At 39.6% G+C, this 22,131-nt stretch overlaps 1 protein-coding gene and 1 non-coding gene across 3 annotated transcripts in view; both read right to left on the reverse strand.

Moving 5' to 3' along the window:
• The window catches only part of KCNT2 (potassium sodium-activated channel subfamily T member 2), a 354,431-nt gene that overhangs the window by 45,335 nt on the left and 286,965 nt on the right, over nt 1-22,131 (reverse strand). For both annotated transcript variants that reach the window (XM_012929978.2, XM_058668959.1), the window contains exon 21: nt 8,996-9,107. In XM_012929978.2, the coding sequence (XP_012785432.2) occupies nt 8,996-9,107 (112 nt within the window). The remainder of the gene's footprint in view (nt 1-8,995; nt 9,108-22,131) is intronic.
• Nucleotides 1,001-1,164, reverse strand: LOC118759187 (U1 spliceosomal RNA). Its single transcript, XR_004996032.2, has one exon. It is a non-coding gene; the product is annotated as a U1 spliceosomal RNA (small nuclear RNA).

Here is a 22,131-nt window from a genome sequence, read left to right on the forward strand (position 1 = left end):
CTTTAATATTACTTATAAAGTTGTATTTTTTTTCTTGGAAGAATTACAGAAAGACAGAGGGAGAGAGACAAAAAGAAAGCTTTCATCTGGCAATTCACTTCCCAGATGGCTGCCACAGCCAGAACTAAGTCAGTTTGAAACTGGGAGCAAGGAGCTTCTTCAGGCTCTCGCACATAGATGGAGTGACCCACAGACTTGTGCTCGTCTTTGCTGCTTTCCCAGCCCATAAGCAGGGAGCTGGATCAGAAGTGGAGCACTGGACATGGACTGGCATGCATATGGGATGCCAGAGCCACTGGTGGAGGATTGGCTTGCTATACCTCCACTCTGGTCCAAATTTAATATTAAAGATAATAAATGTGCTGTCTCCTTCATCAAAGTCAATTTTTCATAGACATCTCTCATTAGATTCAGTCAATATGGCCCTATGCTAAACCAACCCCTTGTTTATTATTCCCTTCCCATAGTACAGTAACTTTCTGTCTCCTCCCCTTTCCCTCCCCAGCCCAGTGTCCCTAACCAGATAACTACAGAAAAGCCATGTCAGGCTGACAGATACACAAGTCTGATGATGTCACCATTCCCCTGTCCTCATTTACAAGCGGGTCACAGCTCCTCATTCTGTTTATGTCAGCATTCAGGGTGCACAATGGACTGACTCCTGAACTACTTTGCAGAATGACTTTTAAATACTTGCTAACATGGATGACAGGTACATCCGTTCAGGTGCCTGGTTAAACCACGAAAATTCTTTTCTTTTACCTGTGCTCCCACTCTCTGTGGCTAATATGCTCAGATCCTCACCCCACAGTTCTCTAAGAACAGCCTTGAAGCTTCCACTTCTGAAAAACCTTCATGGCAAGGTGATATTCCTTTAGGAGGTGTGACTAGTACTGCAGCTATAATTTACTGCCTGTTTGCTATTAGTTTTCCTTAAAATGGGGTGAAAAATCAGCTTTTATAGTACTATTTTCAAGACATACTGGTGTTTTTTTTTTTTCAGGGGAGAGCGTGAACACAGTCCCCCACTACCACAAATTATGCAGTCGAGTTTCCCACATTTGGGGAAATCGCAGGGGTCAGCACACCCGGAGTGCAATGGGTGAGCCTCGCCCTGGGAAAACCACCTTCGTGATCATGGTATCTCCCCAGCCAGGTAAGTATGAGACATACTGGTTTTAAAGTTAGGACAAAGAACAAGATCTCCTGAAACTACTTCCATCGTGATGAGAACACCTTGCATAATTTTTCCATTCAACACAGTGAAGAATCAAATTGGTTTCATAAACTGTAGCTTATCAGTACAGAGTTTAAAGATTAGCATTGGAAATCACTAATCATTAATGTGAACCACCCAGTTTGATTTACCCCCTGCTGTGTCTCTTACAAAAGCACCCTGACCAGAAGGTGCAAACCCATAGTGATTAGTCTGTAAATGACCAGCAGAGAAGGTTCACTTGGTCTGAATGCATTTATTGAGGCTTCTTAGTTTTCCAACATTTATCCTGAGAAGCTAACATTTTTACTTATTTTAAATTTGGTAAACCATAAGGTCAGGGAGCAAATTGTCAACACTGCAAATATCTGCTCCTTTTCAGATTTGTTTGAACAAGATTCACTTGAGTTGTTTATTCTACCGGCTTCCAAGGGAGCTCTTCAGTGTTTCACTTTGGAAAATGAAATAGTAAGAAATCAATCCAGAGATCTTTTGGATTATATCTACTTGACACATAACTTGAATGAATATCAATTATATCAGAAACTAGCACAGCAAGTAAATGGAACATACATTTTAGGAAGATAAATTAAAGAAAAGTAGAATACGTTTAGCTGACTACAGATCATCCCACGGCTTAGAAGAAAATTCTAAGCAGCAGAAAAAAGAAATGCTTCTCCATTAACTCTTGGGTGTCGGGCCCTGAACTAAGTTGCTAAGGTACCAAGATAACTAACAAAGGTTTCTTTCTGTAGGAGAGAGAGTCAAATGCAAAGATGACAAGGGCATATGACATAAGCATGTGCAGGCAATAAGGATTGCGGAGGTACAAGCAGGAGCAGGGTGGCCAAGGTGAACATCAGCGTTCAACCCTAAAACAGAAGCACTTCGAGGAAGGAGTAAGCAGTAACGCCTCACTTCATGTACAGGAACTTATTTCCTCTTGTTTTCTATAGAATGAAAAATCTATAACTTTTGCATTTTCATTGGATAGATTTTGGGTAAATCGCAACTTGTTCCCTTCCAAGTCTGACTTGGATTCATTACGAAAGTCTTGCTTTTTGGAAAAGGTTTGCTACTTCTCCTATTGGCTTCCCCCACCAAAAAACACTTTGAGAAGACAAATTTGTTTCCTGTTGTATTTAAATGTGGGAAAACATTGTCTGATCTATCCGAGATGAATGATAAACAAAATTTTTACTGGCAACAATTCATAATGTACAAATCAGTTTGCTAACAGTGTACCTGTTAGTCTAAGTTCAGACAATAGGTCCCCATCCTCATAGTGAGCCACTCAGCGTGCGGTGCCCAACCAAGGAAAAACTGTCACGTTACATGCTGTGCACCGAGCTCCCCCAGCCCAGCATGAGTGCTGGGGTCAGGAGGGCACGTCATACTGCCAACACCATTCTACTTGAAATACCAAATACAGAAAACTAACGCTGTCTAAGGTTACTGAAAATTTAGCGAAGTAAAATCATGACTTATAAAATAATTTTATAAAGTTAACTGTTATGAAAACAATCATAATACAGTAGTTATCCGTTGATTACTTTGACGGAAACCAGTCACTATTTTTCTTTTTTATAAAGACTTATTGTTTCTTTGCTTAAAAGTCAGAGTTACAGAGAGAGAAGAGTGACAGAAAGAATCATCTTTCCTCTGCTGGTTCACCTACCTCTACCCCACATGGCTGCAAGGGCAGGGGCGGGGGCGGGGCCAGGTAGGATCCAGGAATCTGGAGCCTCCTCTGTGTAGACCATGTGAATGGAAGAGACCCCAAAATTTGTCCATCTGCTGCTGCTTTTTTCAGGCCATCCACAATTATTTTTTCACAAACTTTTACACACAGTCCCCCGTCTGTAAACCACACATAAGCATGATTCAAAAAGTATATGGAAATGAAATTAAAAGTTAGGTGTAGAAATTTTGAACCCCATGAATAGCTTCTTCATAATTTGCATTTTCGATATTATACATGGATTTCAAGAGGCATTTCCAGGTCAACTGTACATCTTTAAAGGCAGTTAAATTTGGAACTTTGCAGTGCTCCCTCAAGAGTAATTATTCACTAAAATGACTCGTAGAGCATGACCTTACCGCATGATGCCTATTTTCTAGGGAAGGATACAAATGACGAGTCAATGGCAAAGGCAAGTTGGAAAGGGTCCCGGAGGAGCAGCAGGTACTGTGCATCGGTAAGTTTACATGCTGAAAGCCCTCTGAGCCTTGTTCCTCAGGGCTTTGATTGAGGGCTCATTAATGAGTATGACTAATTAATCTTTGGCCATTTGACTGAACTCAGTTCCCACAGCATACTGAATGCCCATAAGAATCCATTCATCACTTCTTTTTAGACAAACATGTGCTGGTATTTTCTGCAAAGATTAAGAGTTTCCATATTTACAAAGGTGTTTGCTACTTGATGTGGTCAGGGGAAAGCCACCCACCATGTAGTCCAGCCCAAACCTCTTATCTTAACAACCTGAGTGTATTTTTCAGGAAGATGTGAGGAGCTCAGCCTAAGGAGGCAAAGACATGATGCATATGGAGGAATCCTGGCTGTATGCCACACACCTGAAACAAACTTACAAGAATGTTTAAGAATGTATTTTCTGAGAAATACATTCAGAAATTCTGAAATTACGTGAATAATAACAGCCTCATAAGAAGGCTGAGCTGGAAGACAAGAGCCACAGAATACAGCGGTTGGGACAGGTATACGGCACAGCATTTAAAAGCCTGCTTGGGATGCCAGCATTTCTATGAGAGGGCCTGGTCTGAATCTCACTCCACCTTCCTGGAAGGCACATTCTGGGATACACTGGGTGACAGGCCAACACTTGGACTTCTTCATTCCTATGAGAGATCTGGACTGAGTTCCTTCCCCTGGTTTCAGCCTGGCCTTGAGCAATGAACTTGGGTATAGGATCTCTCTCTCTCTCTCTTTCATTGTCTTTTTCTCTGTATATGTAGAGATGTATGTATGTGCATTTGAAAGGAAGCAATGACAAGAGCAAAATAATTCTGCAGATAACAACTACAAATAATAGACTAAGACTTCATTTTCAGCAAGAGCAGAAAATGTCCTCAAAATTTCAGCTCACATTTTCATTATGTTTTCAGTTCTTTCATTCTAACTTAAAAAAAAAATATTTGGGCCTTGTATTGTGGAAAAGCAACCTTAAGGCACTAAATGTGATATTGGCATCGTGAATGGGAACCATTTCCTTTCCCGGATGTTCTAGTTTCAATCCAGTTGCCTGTTATTGTGCCTGGGAATGCAGCAGAAGGAGGTCCAAGTGTATGAGCCCCTGCCACCAATATGGGAGACCTGGATGAAGCTCCTGGCTCTTGGCTTCAGCCTATCTCAGGCCTGACTGTTCAGCCATTCAGGGAGTGAACTGACAAAGAGATGTGAATATGTGGGGGGGGGGGGGATGTGCGTCTGTGTGTCCCTCTCTCACTGTAACTCTTCCTGTCTATGGAATAAAGATATCTTTAAAATATATTTCTTTATTTAATCTTAATGAGATGAAGAGAGAGAGAAAGAAAAGGAAAGAGTGAGAAAGAGAACGTCCCCATTTGTTGGCTCACTCCCCAAATTACCACAGTAGTTGGGACCCAACCCAGGTCTCTCACATGGGTGGCAGGGACACAAGTCCTGAATCACCACCTGCTGCCTCTCAGTACATTCAGTAGGAGAAACCAGGATTCCAACTAGCCACTCTGGCAGGAGACGCTGACTCCTCAGCTTTTCCCTTTACTATAGAAACTATCTCGGTTGGGATGACTGTAGAAAATAGTCATGATTAGGTTTGGTAAAACATACCACCTAAAACATACCGCCATGACATCCCAGAAAACAGTAAAAGCAGGAATCTGATCTTCTCTAGTTCCTTCTCTCTTCCCAAAAAGCTTGTAAGATTCTCTCCTAAATGAAGATCATACAGTTCTAATGCCAAGTGGTTGCAACTATATGCAGAGGAAGTGACTGTTCCCATCGCTGAAGGCACAGAGATACCATGAAGATTCTTAACAGATCAGCCATACTACCTGCCTCCACCTTAAACCAGAAGACCATGCTTCCTTTGTCCAATCACATTATTGCCCAATTGCCCACTCCTTACCAAACCTAATCATATGCATGCTGATTTGTATCTGTTGGCTCTTCACTTCAGAAGACCCTGTGTAATACAGAACTTAACTAAACATGTTATGTTTTTGAGTTAACTGCTTTTATTTGTTTGTTTTGGTCAGAGAGGCTTAGCCATGAATCTTGTGATAGCTGGGATCATTTCTTACCCATGATGGATCACTTCTAATTTTTACTTTGGCCCAATCTCAGTGAAGTGTTATTTATGTTGCCAATAAAAATCATGAGTTCCTTTGAGTGCCTGATTTGCAGGAAAATATCTAAATTTAATCAAATAAGTAAAACAACTGGGGTCAATAGTCGATCATTTCATATCCATCCTTATAAATGATGATCAATAACAAGTGTATTAACAGCCAAGCTGGTAGTTGTTCCTAATATCAAACCTTCATTGGGTTTCTAAAGTGACAGAGCAGGTACACCTTTCATATACACAGACTGTAATAATTGTCGTAATTACATTTAGAGGAGTAAGAACCCATGTATCTCTCAAACAACAGTGACTGTAGGAAACATTACTGGGAATCTATTTAGAAACTGTAAATACAGATCAGCTTCCTAATCCTAAATGCATATTATTGTACCAAGAATACAAGAATAGGAATGTAACTAAAGAGTAAGTTAGCTACATTTTCACAACAGTAAATATTAGTAATAGAAAGCACTATTTGGGTGGACAGTATGGTGTTATAGAGGCGAATTTTCTGCCTGCATCGCTGGCCTGTCCCAGCTGCTCCACTTCCAACCCAGCTCTCTGCTGAAGGCCTGAGAAAGCAGCAGATGACGGCTCAAGTCGCTGGGCCCCTGAGCTCACGTGCAATGGAGTCTGGTATGGGAAGGACCGCATTGCTGTGGTTCTGGAGCTAGGTGTCTGAGGCCAAAATGTTGGTAGATTTGTTTTCTTCCCAAAACGATACAGGAAGGCCTCTATCCTTGCCTCATGGATGTCTTTATCCGCTTCTCTTCCCTTTGCCTTCTCCTCTCCAATGTCCTCCTTGAAACTGATTGTACCTGGATCCTGTCCCCAAACCAGCTCACATGGTGGGTGCTGGGAGTTGGACTCTAACACATCTTTCTATGGGAGAGAAGGAATGTAACTCATAAAAAACAAAAGGCAAAAACATTTCTGTGATATAATTTTAATTTCAATTGTTAACATTTCAATAAGTGAATTAAAAAGAATTTTCCTTTGGCTTTGCACTTAACAGGGGTGGAACCTTTATCTGCTAAGGGCCATTTGGCCTTTCTAATATCATTCACAAGCCATACAAAATTATCAACTTAAAAATTAGCCTGTTATGCATTTATTGAATTCTGATTCTTTCCTGTGGTTGCCCTGGCAGGCCAGACCAAATGATTTTGGGGCATTTACAGTCCACAAGTATGACGTTTGTTTCCCTGGCCAAAGCACCCACATTCCTGATTTCAATTCTATTTCCTCAGCCTCTATTCCTGATATATTTTAAGTTGTGTTCAGCTCCTTTTCCTAAGGCATTTCCTTTAGAAAGCCTGCAATTAAAAAGCTCTGTCTGTATGAAATGAAGACAAATCTTCTGAAACCTAAATATACTTCTAGTCAGTTTTGTTCCAGGACCTTTTTCTTGGGAGCCTCAGAGATGTTTTCCAGAAATGTGAACAAGAAGGCAAAATGATTATTTTAGTTTCCGTCTAGGTGCCTGAATCCATGCGGTACCAGGTTTTGTTGCAGACATGGTGAGTTTTCTTTTGCATTTGGATAGAGATGTGTAATTTACTGACATACATGCAACATATATGATTATTTACACATACAGAGTAGGCTCTTCCTTCGCATTCTTTGGCTGCCTGCTATGTACAAAGCAATGAGTTTCAACGTTTATTCAAGTGAAACTGCTTTCCACATTTGTAGAGAATTTTCCAGATTAGTAAGTGATTTTATTTTTAAATGATTCTCCAGCAAAGATGAAAATGCAATTTTGTCATTCTTTTTTCCTAATGCAATAGACATAAAACCACTTAGATGTACACACTCATAAATACTAAAGAAAATTCCCACAATTCTGACCTTTCCACATCAACTGATTTGGCATGGCACTGAATACACCAAATAGGATGTTGATTATTTATAACAATAAATACATTTTACAATTATAATTTTGGTATATTTTATTTGAGAACTAAGTACATGTCAAATATCGGGCTAAATGTTCTGCATGGATTATTTGGTGTGCTCTCTACACTGTCTCTATTGTTACATCCCACGATTACTTCCTGGATAAGAATCCAAACAATGTCTAACTTCTGTAGGGTCTACTCCTCTGGAATCTCAGATATGCGGGGAAATCTGAGTCCAGATCCCATTTCATCAAGAGGTGAGCCCCGTCTCAAGTGTCCTACAGGAGGCTGTACTGCCAGGTGCCAGCTCAAAGCTCAGTGGGATTCTTAGTGACTGGTTTGCTTGTGGCTGAGGAGTCGTTCTGAGCACGACTTGCCATTCTCTCTGTGTCATTCAAGCTGTGAGAACTAATGGAAGTGTCTGTCCTGAACGGTAGTGGCCTCAAGTGGCCCTTATTGGCCTGGCTTGATGGTTGTACAATCTTGAAAAGGTTATTTCTCCTGTCTCAAACTCAGCTTCCACATCTGATAGATTTCTAAGTCCATGAAAGAAGCAGGGAGGGGCTCAGCCAACATAGTGTGAGACCAGCTTTGTGGACAGAAAGCAACACAAGAGAGTAACGAAGCAACCTTCCTCAACTACATGTCCAGTAGGAACTATAACAGTGTCCAGAGAGGCACAGAATCACAATTGTCAAGTGAAAAAAAGAACTCATCAAAAAAATGTATCATTTACTATGTCACATTTCCTTATAAATAATGAAAACAGCATAGATTTAACATATATTTACATGTTATCCTTTTTTTTTCTATTACATCCAATTCTTCCAGTTTACCAGTATCAGATGAAAGCTGAGAGTAAAACTGCGGCCAAGCCCCTACGTTCAGTCCGATTCTTCACATAGAAACCATGCCTTTCTGTCCACAAACACTACTTTGTAATTCCACTGACTCCAATAGCATTACCCTAAACTCTTCAAAATCTAGAATCAAGTGCTCATTTTGAAAAACCTTTATTAATTCAAACTTTCAGTTCTCAAAAAAAAAAAAAAAAACCTGCTTGCTTAACCTTCCCTGATGCATTGCCAAAGTTCTTGGGACGGGGCAGTCACTGTGACTTAGCTACTGTATAAACTCATCTTTGTCCCACGGCGTGCTGTTGACCTGTAGGAAGTCAGCAGTCAACAGTGCCTACAAGTTTTCTAACACCCTCAGGAGTTTGGGAAACAAAGGTTCACAATAGAGAAAGTCACTTGTCAACTGACATTATCAGTAAGTATGCACATTTCTGTGCATTGATGTCTTTCATGAATCATGTTTCAATTTATGATTAATGATGATCATTAAAATCCTACCTGCAATGTAAGTGAATAAGATCTATCACATTTTCTTAAATTATGTATAGGGACTTTAATAACTAAATCTTCAGTTTATTCTAATCTCATGACATCTTTCTCTGTTAAGATACATCGAGTTATTTTTCAGATCGAAATGGTTAAATGCAATTTATTAGTAAGCTGAGGTCTTACCTTTTCCAGTTTTGAAAGAGCGAGAGAATAACAGTCCTTGGCTCTGAACTGCATAAATCTCATGTTGGCTGGGTGAGTGAGCTCTGTGATGATACTGAGACTGGAAAACAACCTGTATTTCAGGGACAGAAATGGGCATTACACTAACAATTCAAGATGGTATTTTTTACAACAACGTATTCATGAGTGAGTGATTCCAGGCCTTAGGCAGAAAACTGCACCCGGTTCCAACAGCAGGCAGTGCCACATAAAATGTTCTGCACAACACAAGAAAACCGAAACACTGTTTTTCCAAAGAATATTTCAACCAACATTTCAGCACAAGAAGAAAAATAAACTCCCCATGTTGGCTTTGACTCGACATTTTCTTCTCCTAATTATGACATAGTTTAGAAGAAAGTCTCATAAAGCTGATGTAAGTAGTTATTACATTACCGTGTGGATGAAAATAAAACAGAACTTATAATAAGAACATGTTGATTGGCAAAAAAATTTACATGACGAGTGTGTCATGCAGTAAGTGAGCTCCTTCTGGTCCTATGGCTCCAGGTTCCCATCAGACGCAATTTTCTAAATGTCACATCCTGCCAAAATGGACTTCTAAGGGAAGAAAATAATGTTGACAAAATTTCGACTACCGTGGATTGGGGTTGAAGCTAAAGCATTGCCAGTATTCTTTTAAGATTTCCGAGGAATTTTCAGTCTTGTCTATTCTTGTGCATACGTATGTTTACATGTACACACATAGGAACACACAAAAAACACATACAGACACACAGGTTTTCTCCCAAAGAATAGGAGGATCATTCCACAATAAACACCTTTCTATTTTTGCAGTTGCGGACTTGAGCCTTCCCAGAGATCTGTGTTTTCCCTGGTAGCTATCCTGATTCAAACCTTTGGATACTCCTATGATAATCAGTTTTGTTTCTCACTGTTTGTCTTTCAGTTATGACCTCTTCAAATTCTCACCCTTGACTGAGACCTCAGAGACTAAAACTGCTTGAAAACTGGCAGGTTATACAGTCTATCCGTGGCTCCATAACAAATCTACTTCTGCTGCCTGTCCTTTCCTTGGGGTGCTTCTCCCGGTTCCTGACCTGGTATGGGACTGTGCTTTGTTCAGTCAGGGAGCCCTGCCCCTCAGTCCCAGTGCTCCCCACGCTCCGGTCTGACCGCTTGCTGCTCACACAGGATCTGCCTGGACAGCCCCCTCCTCTCAGGACAGCAGGCTAGGTGACACATGAAGGGGGTCCTGGGGGAAATTTGAAGGCACTCTTGGCCACACAACTGGACTAAAACTGCAGGTCTCCTTTAAATATATAGCACCAGGTGCTTTATGAAATTTCAGCCTTAAGAAATGTAGCCAATAATATAAGGCTCAATCTTCATTTTCAGAGCTATTGTGTTTCCTCATCTAAGCAAATTGCAATGCTGATTGTTTAAAAAAAAACAACTTAATTTTTGTGCATTTGATCTCTGTTTCAGATTTTTCTCTGGCCTTGAAATGAAATTTAAAAGTCATCGAAAGTCAGACTCATTCACTGCAATTGGGTTTCATTGAATGCCATGGATACTGTTTATTGCATACCCTTTTGCTGTATAGTGTGATAGATTTTATCTGTGCCTTGGTTCTACTAAATTGTGATATCAGAAACATTATGTCTTCCTCTCTGTGCCTAGTAATTCACCTTACAGTCTTTTAATTAATACAGCTTTATAAAGTGACACTTCAGTTCTTGTTTGTGCTTTTGTGTACATGGTGTAGACTAAAAGCTTGATCAACAAAATGTTGCAACTTAATGAGTTTACGAAGAAAGTGCATTATCCGTATTCCACATGACGTTCTTTTAGGTGCTCTGTTCTTCTTACTCAAATGTCACAAATGAGAATGAATAAATTAAACTTCCTGTTTTTCTGAAATTCCTAAAAATTTAGAAGAGCAGCCTGATAGAAAAAAAAAAATCAATTGACTTTGGGGGCCAGGAAAGTCCATCTGGCAGACCAAGGAAATGCCACAAACTGACACATTTCATACCATATGGGAGTTTCAAAAGTATTTATTAAGAAATATTTTAAAATACCATGTCTCTAAAGATATTTATTAGCATATGATTTGTCACAAATAACATTCAGTCGTCTATGAGAGAGGGAACACAGATGAATAAACAATAGTTCCAAAACAGGCCCGTGACCAAAAAGCCCAAAAGGTTCAACTAGACAATAATCTTACGCTTACATTCCGTACTTTTAGGGGGAAAATTAACTGAATTAAGGCTCTCCCTTTTGGCCTTTTCTATTTAAACTTTATGGACGACCATTCTTAGAGGTGTATATTGTATTTAATTTTTGGCTATGTGGGTATTCTATTATTGATTTGAAAGGTAGAGGGACAGAGAGATAGAGACAGAAAGATCTTCAAGTTTCTATTTCATTCCCTTAAAGCCTGTAACAGCCAGAACTACTACATTAGGCCGAAGTCAGAAGGCAGGAACCCACTCCAGCAGTTTTCCCGGATAGCCATCACCTGCTGCTCTCCCAGGAGGTACACTAGCAGGAAACTGGAATCAGAAGCTGGAACAAACACTGGAACTCAAACACTTCGATTTAGGATCTGAAAGGACCAAGCTGCATTTTATCTGCTGCAACGCCTGCCCATTGCTGTGTAAACACTCAGGTAATCCCTGTGTTATGCAGGAGTCTCCTTGCTTAGTGCTTCCAGCAGTACCTCTGCTCCCCAGCTGGAGCCATGAGACTGACGCCTGATGCCATCCCTGTACAATCTTCAAACTGGTTGATGCAACGCCACGCAGCAGCAGGCCCAGTGCTATAGCAAGCCTTGTTGTCCAGCATGGTCTCTGACCACTGTTTTCCACGGTAGATTGAAGAAGCCACGATCCCTGTAAACTTAGTCACAACTTCCTGTCTGATGTTATGGTCTCTATTGATCTGAACTCCCAGGATCTCAACAGATTCCACTTAGGTTGGAAAACAAGAGGGCCACCTCTCCTCTTCAAGTCTCGAAACTCTTCCCTGACTTCCACCATAAACTGAGACACAAAGCAACGAAATAACATGTTCCAGGGGACACTGCAAGGTAAACTCCTGCTTACTTATGCTAAAGAAATAGGCAGACCATTGGAAGAAAACCAAGAAGAAACAAACAAAACAGTAAGTTATTAGAATATTCAGCAACGTGTCTCTGCTTCATGTGTTAAAAGCCAACACTGTTTTAAAAACGCAACATTCTGGAAACTCTGCCTCCCTATGTAATGCTTAAATAGTGATTGCTTGGACACAACTTCGTGTTTATTTGCATACCTTCAGGGCACTGCTTACTATCTAATTTATCAACTGATCTAGCATTTACTTTTAGGAAGTTCAAGGGTATTTGAAGATGTATAAAGTGAAATTCCTGCACTTAAGAACATACCACTAACTAATAGAGGAAACAACAATAATTCACAAATTATCAGGCTGTTTACTTTTTCATGGTTTCCATTAAACCATGACTTAATAAATGCTCCTAAATTAAGTATATTTTAAACACTAGTGAATAGACAGCTTGTGAGAAGCATCTATGGCAGTGATGAGACAGATAACAGAAGGAATTTGCAGGGGAAACAGCTACAAGCCCATAAGAAGTCAGTTAATTTGGGAGAACTTCTCTCTTCTCTGAAACTATGCAGTGTTTATCTTTTACATATATGATTATCATCATTAATCATTTTTGATTATTTGGATTCCTTTGTAATCTTTCTAAACATTATATCAACCAGAAATATACACATGCCTAGGGTATGCAGCTGGGGACCCAAGTGTTAGGGTGAATGACACCTGCTTGATTTTATTCATTGTGCTTCAGCAACTTCTACAGAAATTAGGTAGGACAACAAAGTATAACTGATGTGCCTGCATTTCTTTCTATGTACATGAGCCCAAACCATTTATGTTATTTTATACTGAGAAACTGAATACATTAGCTAAGCCTGCCACCTAGTGAAAACTTGGAACTATGTAAAATTTATATAATGAAATATTGTGTTGCAGTGAATTTATGTCTCTATTATTTGTGTTCATCTGCAATATTATATATTAACAAATTTGGTTATCTATCAGTTCAATTCTAAATTTTTGAAATACTAATACTGCAAAGCTATTCGAAGGCCTTAATATCCAAATATGTTTTGAATATAGAATATTTTAGAAATACAGTAACATAGTAAGCCCCTTTTCCCTTGTAAGTAGGATCACAGTAATTCTGTTATTAAGGAATTGTTTTAACACAGTTTGTTGTTTAAATTTTTCTATACTTTGTTTTCAGTCATTGATGTGAAGCAGAAATATTTAAAATAGCCACAGAATAATTTAATAATAATTTAAAAATTTGCAATAATTTGCTCTAAAATATTTCTACCCATCCAGTGTTTTTAACTAATACAGAGATGAAAAATATCCCATATAGTCTTCTTCAGACACTAAGTGAGAACTCTGAAACTACCTGCAATTGCCTTTTAAAGCTAAAGAAGCAAACATAAGAGCAAAAAAAAAAAAATAATGGAAAACGCTTATGGTATTTTAATCAAGGCAGTACTTACTGGGTTAGTGTCCTACACTATAATTACTGACCTGTCAGAATAGTGAAAGCGATCATTTTGGGTGACAGGGAGTACACATCAATATGCGGGCACATAGTCACTTTGTTAAACAAAACACCAACTGGAACACAATGGGTAATAAATATAACAACACATATAGATATATTTTAAACTTTGGTAAATACTCTTGGGAAGTCTGAGTAGCAAAAAATTTAAGAATGATAAATATTACATTATCTTCTGTATTTAAGAATTTTACCCATGAAAATCATAGCCAATGTAAATACTAAAACTTTTTTTCAGTATATAGATGACTGACTTCTTAGATATTTATAGAAAATTGTAAACTGTTTACTTACACATACAGCTACAGTATTTGGGTTTATGCATTCCCATATATGTGGACATGTTGCTTCCTCAGTAAGACTGTTTGGATAACTGAAACAGGTATTCGCTTTTTTGTTGTTCTTTAACTTGTCTGTCAGTGCTTTCCCTTACAATCCTGCCAATGCAATTTGCGGGTCTGTTCACTCCCACTCTCTCTTTCCAGAAACCAGTTCCCACAGCTACCTGATCTTGCAAAATTTTTCTCTCCTTCAATAATTGCCAGCATTCTTGGCATAACGGCCAACCCTGCACAGCACTGCATATGCTGCTTCTGGCTGACATTTCAGACTCACATCACACCACTCCTTTCCTCCTTTCGTCCCTAGTACCCCTACCACGTTCTAGATACTTCAGAGCCTTGCACAACAGATATTCCTTTGCATAGTGTACTGTATTTCTGTTTTGATTGCTGTACCATCTCTTTGTCTCACTTTCCATTTACCTTTGGTGTTAAAAAAAATTGGATTTTTCTGCAACACATTCTCTGATTCACAGTACTAGATTCAATGTGCTGTCTAGTTCCATATAACATTCTACTTTTTTCAATAATTGCCACACTCAAGTCACAACTTAAGCCTTTAAGCAGCTTGCTTAATGCCTTTCTTGCTAGTCCTTTTTTCCTTTCTTGTGGGTGTCCATTTAATTAGGTCTCTCAGGCCTCCCTAGCACCACAGGCTCTTCTCTTCATTTAATCCACACAATCTTCACTGGCCTTAAAACCCAAGGGGTGACCTTAAGGACCTAAAGAGATACAAACAGAGGAGAGATAACAGTTGTTCCACATAGTAGCTACCAACACTAGCTCCCTGCCCACCAAGGGACCTGTGGTGAAGACAGTAGTCATGGGACCAGTCCCTGCCAGAGCATCTCAGACTTGTTTCCGCTGCCATTAAATAGTGGGGTGTGTGAGTCAGGACTCTCACACCTCGTTCCCTGAATCCTGTCTGATTTTAAGCATCAGGGCCAGTGGAAGCAGAACTATCCTTCTCTCCGGGTGAGAGGGTCACCCTGCAAGCAGGGACACCAGCCATGAGGTAATTTCCAGTACGGCAAATGTCCTCAATGCCCACTCAACGACCTGAGAGGCTGCCCTGCCCATCACTGACCAGAAGTTTACCAGGGACACAGGTTCTGTGAAACCTTTCAAGGGCTTTCTAAAATAAGGTGCGCAATTAACAATCTGCGTGTCTATGTCAATTGCTGAGTTGCACTGTTTCAACCAAGACTATATCACGCCTTTGTCATTGACAGTTCTGATTCTCTTCTGAAAACATCTGCAGTCATATGGAAAAATATTTCTGACTACTTTAAGATCAAAGGACTGGATAAGAATTTCCAGAACCCTGTACTTAAAAAAAAACAAACAAAAAAAACCTGGAAAATCCATAAATCCATTAAAAAGAGAATGACAAGAATTAGTCTCATGAGAGTAAGAGAATTAATGAAATTTGTGGAATTTAATATCATGTTTAAATTATTACTGGTACTAAAAATGAGTGATGCATTTCAAAGTTTATAAAAATTTCTTCCTGTTATTTATATATTGTACAACATTTTGGTAAAATTCTAAGGGTTTACCTTTTGTTCTTTATGTTGTTTCTCTATAACTAAAAACATTTATCAGGATTTTTCTGGTTTGTGGCAATGTGTTCTTTTGCATGGGTTCAATCAGAAATTGTTTTCATCAGAGCAGGATATAGTTGGAAACACTGGCATATCTAAATATTATGCAGAGAATGCTTGTACTCAAGGGTTACCAACCTTGCCTTGAATAAACGTAGTTGTCACGTCTTTCCAGGTCTTCAAATTTCTGATAAAGAACCAGAGTTTTTATTAAAAACTCTAAATCTGCCTTGGATTGATTTTATTAATTTGGTGGGCTTTCCAAATATAAGACTACTATATGTTAGAGCCACCTTTGTTGTTATATTTAATGCAAATACCAATCAATAAACTATAATATACCCAATTTCAATTGCAGGCTAAGTCATTATTTATGGGTTTCATTATTTTGAGAGTTCTCCAGACCTGGCATTACCATATGACCAACAAATCTTTCCTGCTGTGTTTATTGGCAAACTCAGCCTATTACATTCTTATTGGCTTTGTTACATATTTTTCTTTTTGAGCTTTTTTTTTAATATCCTGTAAGAATTAGACAAAAGTACAATTTCCAACAAGATAATAGTGGCCTGACATTTTGAGGTGATGACTCATGCCTGCAGAACAGACAGCGCTAAGTTTAACAATGGGCTCCAGGTAAAGTCAGCACAGGATTAACTCCCTCTAAAACCCATTTGTTGTTCAAATGCAGCAGAAATGGTTACTGACACAGACTCATGAACATTCAAAACTTCTCTGCTAACATGGGACTGTGGATCAATAACCAGTCCAAATCCAACCTTTCCATTAGGGACAAACAAAACCTAGTCACATAGGCTATTGTTCGTAAGGAGTAAATAGCAGGATGGAGTCATTGATGTCAATCCCAAACAAATTAACTAAAGCCAAGAGTTTACAAAGCAATGGTCCTTACTCGTGGTTGCGTGAGAGTAACTGTCACAAGGTTCTTAGAGCTAAGCCCTATACTAAGGGAGCCACAGATGTAATTATTATAACTAACCATCATGGCCATCTGAGGAATGAACCAGTGAATGGGTGATCTCTTTTAAGAAAGATTTTTAAGAATCCTGACACTGTCACTTAACACTATGTGATGTGTCTGAAAATAATACTCACTTGTGATGTACATCAATAGACAGATTAGTTCACTTTTGGAAGTTTACAACAGTGCATGCATCATGCTATACCACCATCCACACCCCGCATTTGTGCAGCTGGTTCATGACTGGGAGATGCCATCGTCCAGGGAAGAGATAGGAGGTGGTTACCATGGCTTCCCAGTCTCTAGTGCCTGTATCTGTGAAAGAATTTCACAGTTCCATACTGACTCGTGTCTGGCCTACGGAGATGACTGGGGTCTGAGCAGCTGCTTTGCTTTGGTTGGGGATGCCTCCCTCTCCCCCCTCTCCTCCTCCAAAACACTGGACACAGCTGAATATGGTAAGTCATGGCTGGAAATGGTCTTGACTCAGCACACAGCCAGTGGCCATGCTGTTTCCAGAACAGAGCCAAAACGAAGGTAGTTTACGTGGTGGAGGATAGAACTCTTGCACTGCAATTGCACAGGCTCTGGGTAACAGCCCTGGAGTCACACTCATTAACTCTGCGTGACACATGGGGATTTTCTCAGCTTCTTGGAGCTAGAACCTGTAGCAACCCACACAAAAGTTCAGGTTATCCTTATGGATGCTGTCTCTGCTTCTCCCAGCTCATGGTAGTGGGAGTTACAGGCATGAGCTCCAGAAACACCCACACATGCTGTATGAGAATTAGGAGATCTTGGTAATGACCACATTGTGCCCCACAATGTCAGGACTGTACAATCAATAATAACTATGTCAAACTCACTGGAATCTACCTGGTAGGACCCCAAAAAAACCTACTTATGTTCCACCTCTCCAGATCCATACCAGCTTGTGCCAAATATCTGTATTCCTGCAGTCACCCTGACCTGCAGGTGAAGCTTGCCTCAGTCCCAGGAATAGGATTTTTGGGGCTGAAAGCCAAGCACCAGTTGCACATTCCCAGCAGGAAGTTTGCTCCCAAAAGCATCACACACAAACCCCAGCTTCACTTAGGATTACCAGCGAGACAAGTGAAACAAGACGACAAACCCCTTTGTGCCTCTAAGCATCAAGAATGAGGCCCATTCTATCACAATTCCTGCTGTAACTCTCACCCAACTTAATGAGAACTGAAGAGGGACAACCAAGGAAGCCCACATGTACGCTGAAGTCACACTTTCATCTCTATGAACTGCAACAAACTAGACCTCTCTCTTTCTTTCTCTCTCTCTCTCACACACACACACAGAGAGCCAGAGATTACATATATGAGATGAGACCCTACATTCCATCTAAACAATAAAGTATTTTCCAATAAAGCCTACTCCGTAAGGAAGAAGGGGCTATTATACCAGATACACAGATGTCAATAAAGGGACATGAGAAAGACAAACAAGCAAGTTAGAAAAACACCTCTAAAAAATACGGTTATTCTCCCCAAACGGATCCTGATCTAAAACAAATCTATGAAATGCCAGAAACAGAAATAAAAATAAGGATGGTAAAAAAATCCAACATAATGCATGAAGATGCAGATAGCTTAAGAAATTAGGAAAATATTTGTAGCATGAAAAGAAATTCACTAGAAGAAATCATTAAGAAGAACCCAACAGGGCCCGGCAGCGTGGCCTAGCGGCTAAAGTCCTCGCCTTGAAAGCCCCGGGATCCCATATGGGCGCTGGTTCTAATCCTGGCAGCTCCACTTCCCATCCAGCTCCCTGCTTGTGGCCTGGGAAAGCAGTCGAGGACAGCCCAATGCATTGGGACCCTGCACCCGCGTGAGAGACCTGGAAGAGGTTCCTGGTCCCGGCATCGGATCGGCGCGCACTAGTCTGTTGCGGCTCACTTGGGGAGTGAATCATCGGACGGAAGATCTTCCTCTCTGTCTCTCCTCCTCTCTGTATATCCGGCTTTCCAATAGTAATAAAAAATCTTAAAAAAAAAAAAAAAGAAGAACCCAACAGACATTTTGAAGATGAAAACTTAAATCAATGAAACAAAAACTATGATAAACATCTTTAACAGCAGCATTTGCCAAGTGGTGGAAGTTCTTGTCCTCAAGAACAAGGCTTCTGAAATAACCCAGTTAGACAAAAATAAATAATATAAAATAATGAAGAAAGTCTACATGAAGTATGGGATACCATTACACGATGACATGTTTCTACTATAGGTAACCCAAAAGGAGAAAACAAAGACACCAAGAATTTGCGACACAGAATAATCATTGAAAGCTTCCCAGGCCTTTAGATAGACATGACTATCTAGATACTAGAAGCTCAAAGGATCCATGCAGACAAGCAAAACAGATCTTCTCTCAGGAATACTGCAGCCAAATTGTTGAAAACAAGGGACGAGGAGAGGATTCCAAGAGAGTAAAAGGAAAGTATCCAGTTACCTACACACTAACACCAAACGTCTCAGCAGAGACCCTAGAGGCCAGAAGACAGTGCATGACAGAGCCAAGGTCGTACCAGTATTTCCAACCAAGAACAGCATTTCCAGTGAAGTTACACCTTGGAAATAAGCAACAAACAAGGCATTTTTCAGATACTCAAAAATCAAGAGAATACATCACCACCAAGCCAGACTTCCAAGAACTTCTGAAGGGACTCTTACCTTAGAAGTACATATTATGATGACATATGGCACTACTGAATTCATTAAGAATGCACAACCAGTAAGTGATCGGCAAAATAACAGATATGAGTTGTTATTTATCAATACGAATCTTGAATATAAATGGGTTAAATTCTCCAGCCAAAATATTTAGACTAACTGAATGGATAAAACACAAACAAACATGAACTCACTATTTACTGCCAACAAGAAACTTACTTGAAAAAGGTGTACATAGACTGATAGCAAATGGCTAGAAAAACATGCCAAACGCTAACCAAAACCAAGTAAGTGCAGCTGTCCCAATATCAGATAAAACAGACTGAGACAAAAAGTTATTTTATATTGATGAAAAGGTAGATTTAATAAGAAGATACAGCACTAATAAGTATAGATGCACTCAACATAAGACCTCCCATGCATATGCAGTAAATACTAGTAGGGCTAAAAGGAGAGATAGGCAAAACTGAGCAAGATAAATACTAATCTGAAAGTGGACACCTGCTTTTTCTTTTAATCTGTAAATTATATGTGCACTTCTTAGCAAATCGTTGGGCCGGAGACACTTACTTCAAAGCTTCTCTCAGATAGAGAACTGTCAACAGAATTTGGTAAGTTTGTCTGGAAATGAACTGTAACATTACATTATATAAAATAATAAGATACAGTAATCTTCTTTTGTCTAATGCTACTGATTGTAAGTAAATCAGAAAATACAAATTCTTTCTAGAAACGACAAACCAACCAAAAAAAATTACTTCTAATGTCTGGCACTAATAATTTAGTTAATACAACAAGCACAGTATCTGTTTTCAATGTCCTAATAATATCCCAGCATTTATCATTTGTCTGTGATGTGTCAGACACACCTCTGAGGATATTACAAGATCATCACATTTAATTATTTCAAACACCTTGTTCAGCAACCGGACTCCGTATCAGGAACACATTCAGATTGGTTAGGTTATAACATGACTTTAGATTTTAGAACTCTTCTGGTTTAAATTCCGAACTACATCCATTACAAGGGAATGATTCTGATGATGTTTGTAACCTACTTTAAAGTACTTCAAAATAAACAACATGACTTATGCAAACTGCAGGCTTTAGGGCAACTCCAAGGCATCTGAATTCCACTTTACTGAGGCAGGCTCATGTTAGTCTTTTTTTCTTAATCATAAAGTTCATATGGAGCTGTTATTTTTTTATTTCTATCAAAATTCTATCAAAATTTCTATCTTAATACCTTAACAATTAGCCAACTGCCTCCATGGATGAAATTAGTGGTATTTATCAAGATATGAAGATATGCAAAGATACTTCAGACAATCTATTCTGCCTTGCATAATCAATAGGTAAGAATTTAGTTCCCTAAGGATGAGCTCCAAGACAACCAGAAAGTTGAAGGTGAGAAATAGGGAGTGTGTAAGGCAAAAATATTCACAGTTCCAGGTTGAAGCAATAACTGTGGATAATGTGGTTATGATAGAATGGGAACTGACAAAAATCCACAGTATTTCAGGAACCACATGTTCAATGAATGGAAGGCAACAACAGACTATCAAAAGATGGGATTCTCAGACTGGCATGAATTTGCTCCTTATGTCAGTGGTGCTATATTGTGAATAGGCAGGCCTTTAAATTCCCAAGCTGAAAGTTAGTACCCATCATCGTGTTCACTTGTGGAACCTTTGGTGAGTGAGCGGGTGGCCTGGGTCATGAGGATGAGGCACTGGTGACTCCATCAGACACCACAGTGGCCTAGATGTGTCCATGCCTCCTTCCTTGCCCTCCGAATTCTGCCAGTCAACATGGCGTGCCCACTCTTGAACAATGAACATGCAAGATTGTGAGTCAAAATAAATACTGCTACTACATATATAACTTATTTTAGCTATTTCCTCATGATATTGGAGGGTGATTAATTCAAGTGTTACTTCCTATACCACAGGCATTTACAGGTAGTTTTTTTCCTTACAAAAGAGTAGCCTACATTCAACATACTTACCATAGCAGTTAATAAATCACATAAAAAATTTCTCACAGGATGAGAACTCGCCTCCGTGGCTGCAGTGCCACCTGGGTTGCCCACACTGCATACTGACTGACTGATTTGATTCCTAATTCCTTCACTTCCCATGCAACTTCCTGCTAATGGGCACACTTGGGAGCAGCAGATGATACTCAACTATCCTGGTCCCTGCCACCCACTTGGGAGGCCTGGATTTAGTCCCAATCTCCTGGCATTTCACTTCCCAGCCTTGGCTGCTGGAGGAATGTGGGGAGTAAACCAGCAGATAGGAGATCTCTCAGTGTCTGTCTCACTCTGCTTCTGCCTCTCAAATAAAATTTTCAAAATGTAGTTTCATACAGTTTTAATTTCCTTAAAAAATGTGTTAAGCAAAATACTGATAATATTTTCAAAGAGCACAAGAAAGGGAAGAAATAATTGCTTTGCAATTTGGGATCTTCTGAAAAATTTTGCTCAAAGCTATTCTTGATCTGAATGCCATAAACATGACTTTATGTCTTAATGGAGCACTGTGGAAGTAGCACCTTAGTACTGAGGTCAGTCACTCCCTCATTCAACCTTCCATCCATCCACTGTGAAATGACGACCTGCTGGGCCCAATGCTCAAGGACGACACGTGTGCACTCAAAGCTAACTACTCAGGCCAGCTATGTTTAAATAGTCAGAGCTTTTCAACATCCTGCCAAGCTAGGTATTCATTATCCTGAAATCACAAAATTCTTTCTGAGAACATACAATAAAATTCAAAGCAATAAAAACTTGGCCATGATAGAAATAAAGGTTCAGTATCTTGAAAATTTAAATGGCATGTTA

Source organism: Ochotona princeps, chromosome 10 (genome assembly GCF_030435755.1).
Source record: "Ochotona princeps isolate mOchPri1 chromosome 10, mOchPri1.hap1, whole genome shotgun sequence".
In the NCBI taxonomy this organism is placed as follows: Eukaryota; Metazoa; Chordata; class Mammalia; order Lagomorpha; family Ochotonidae; genus Ochotona; species Ochotona princeps.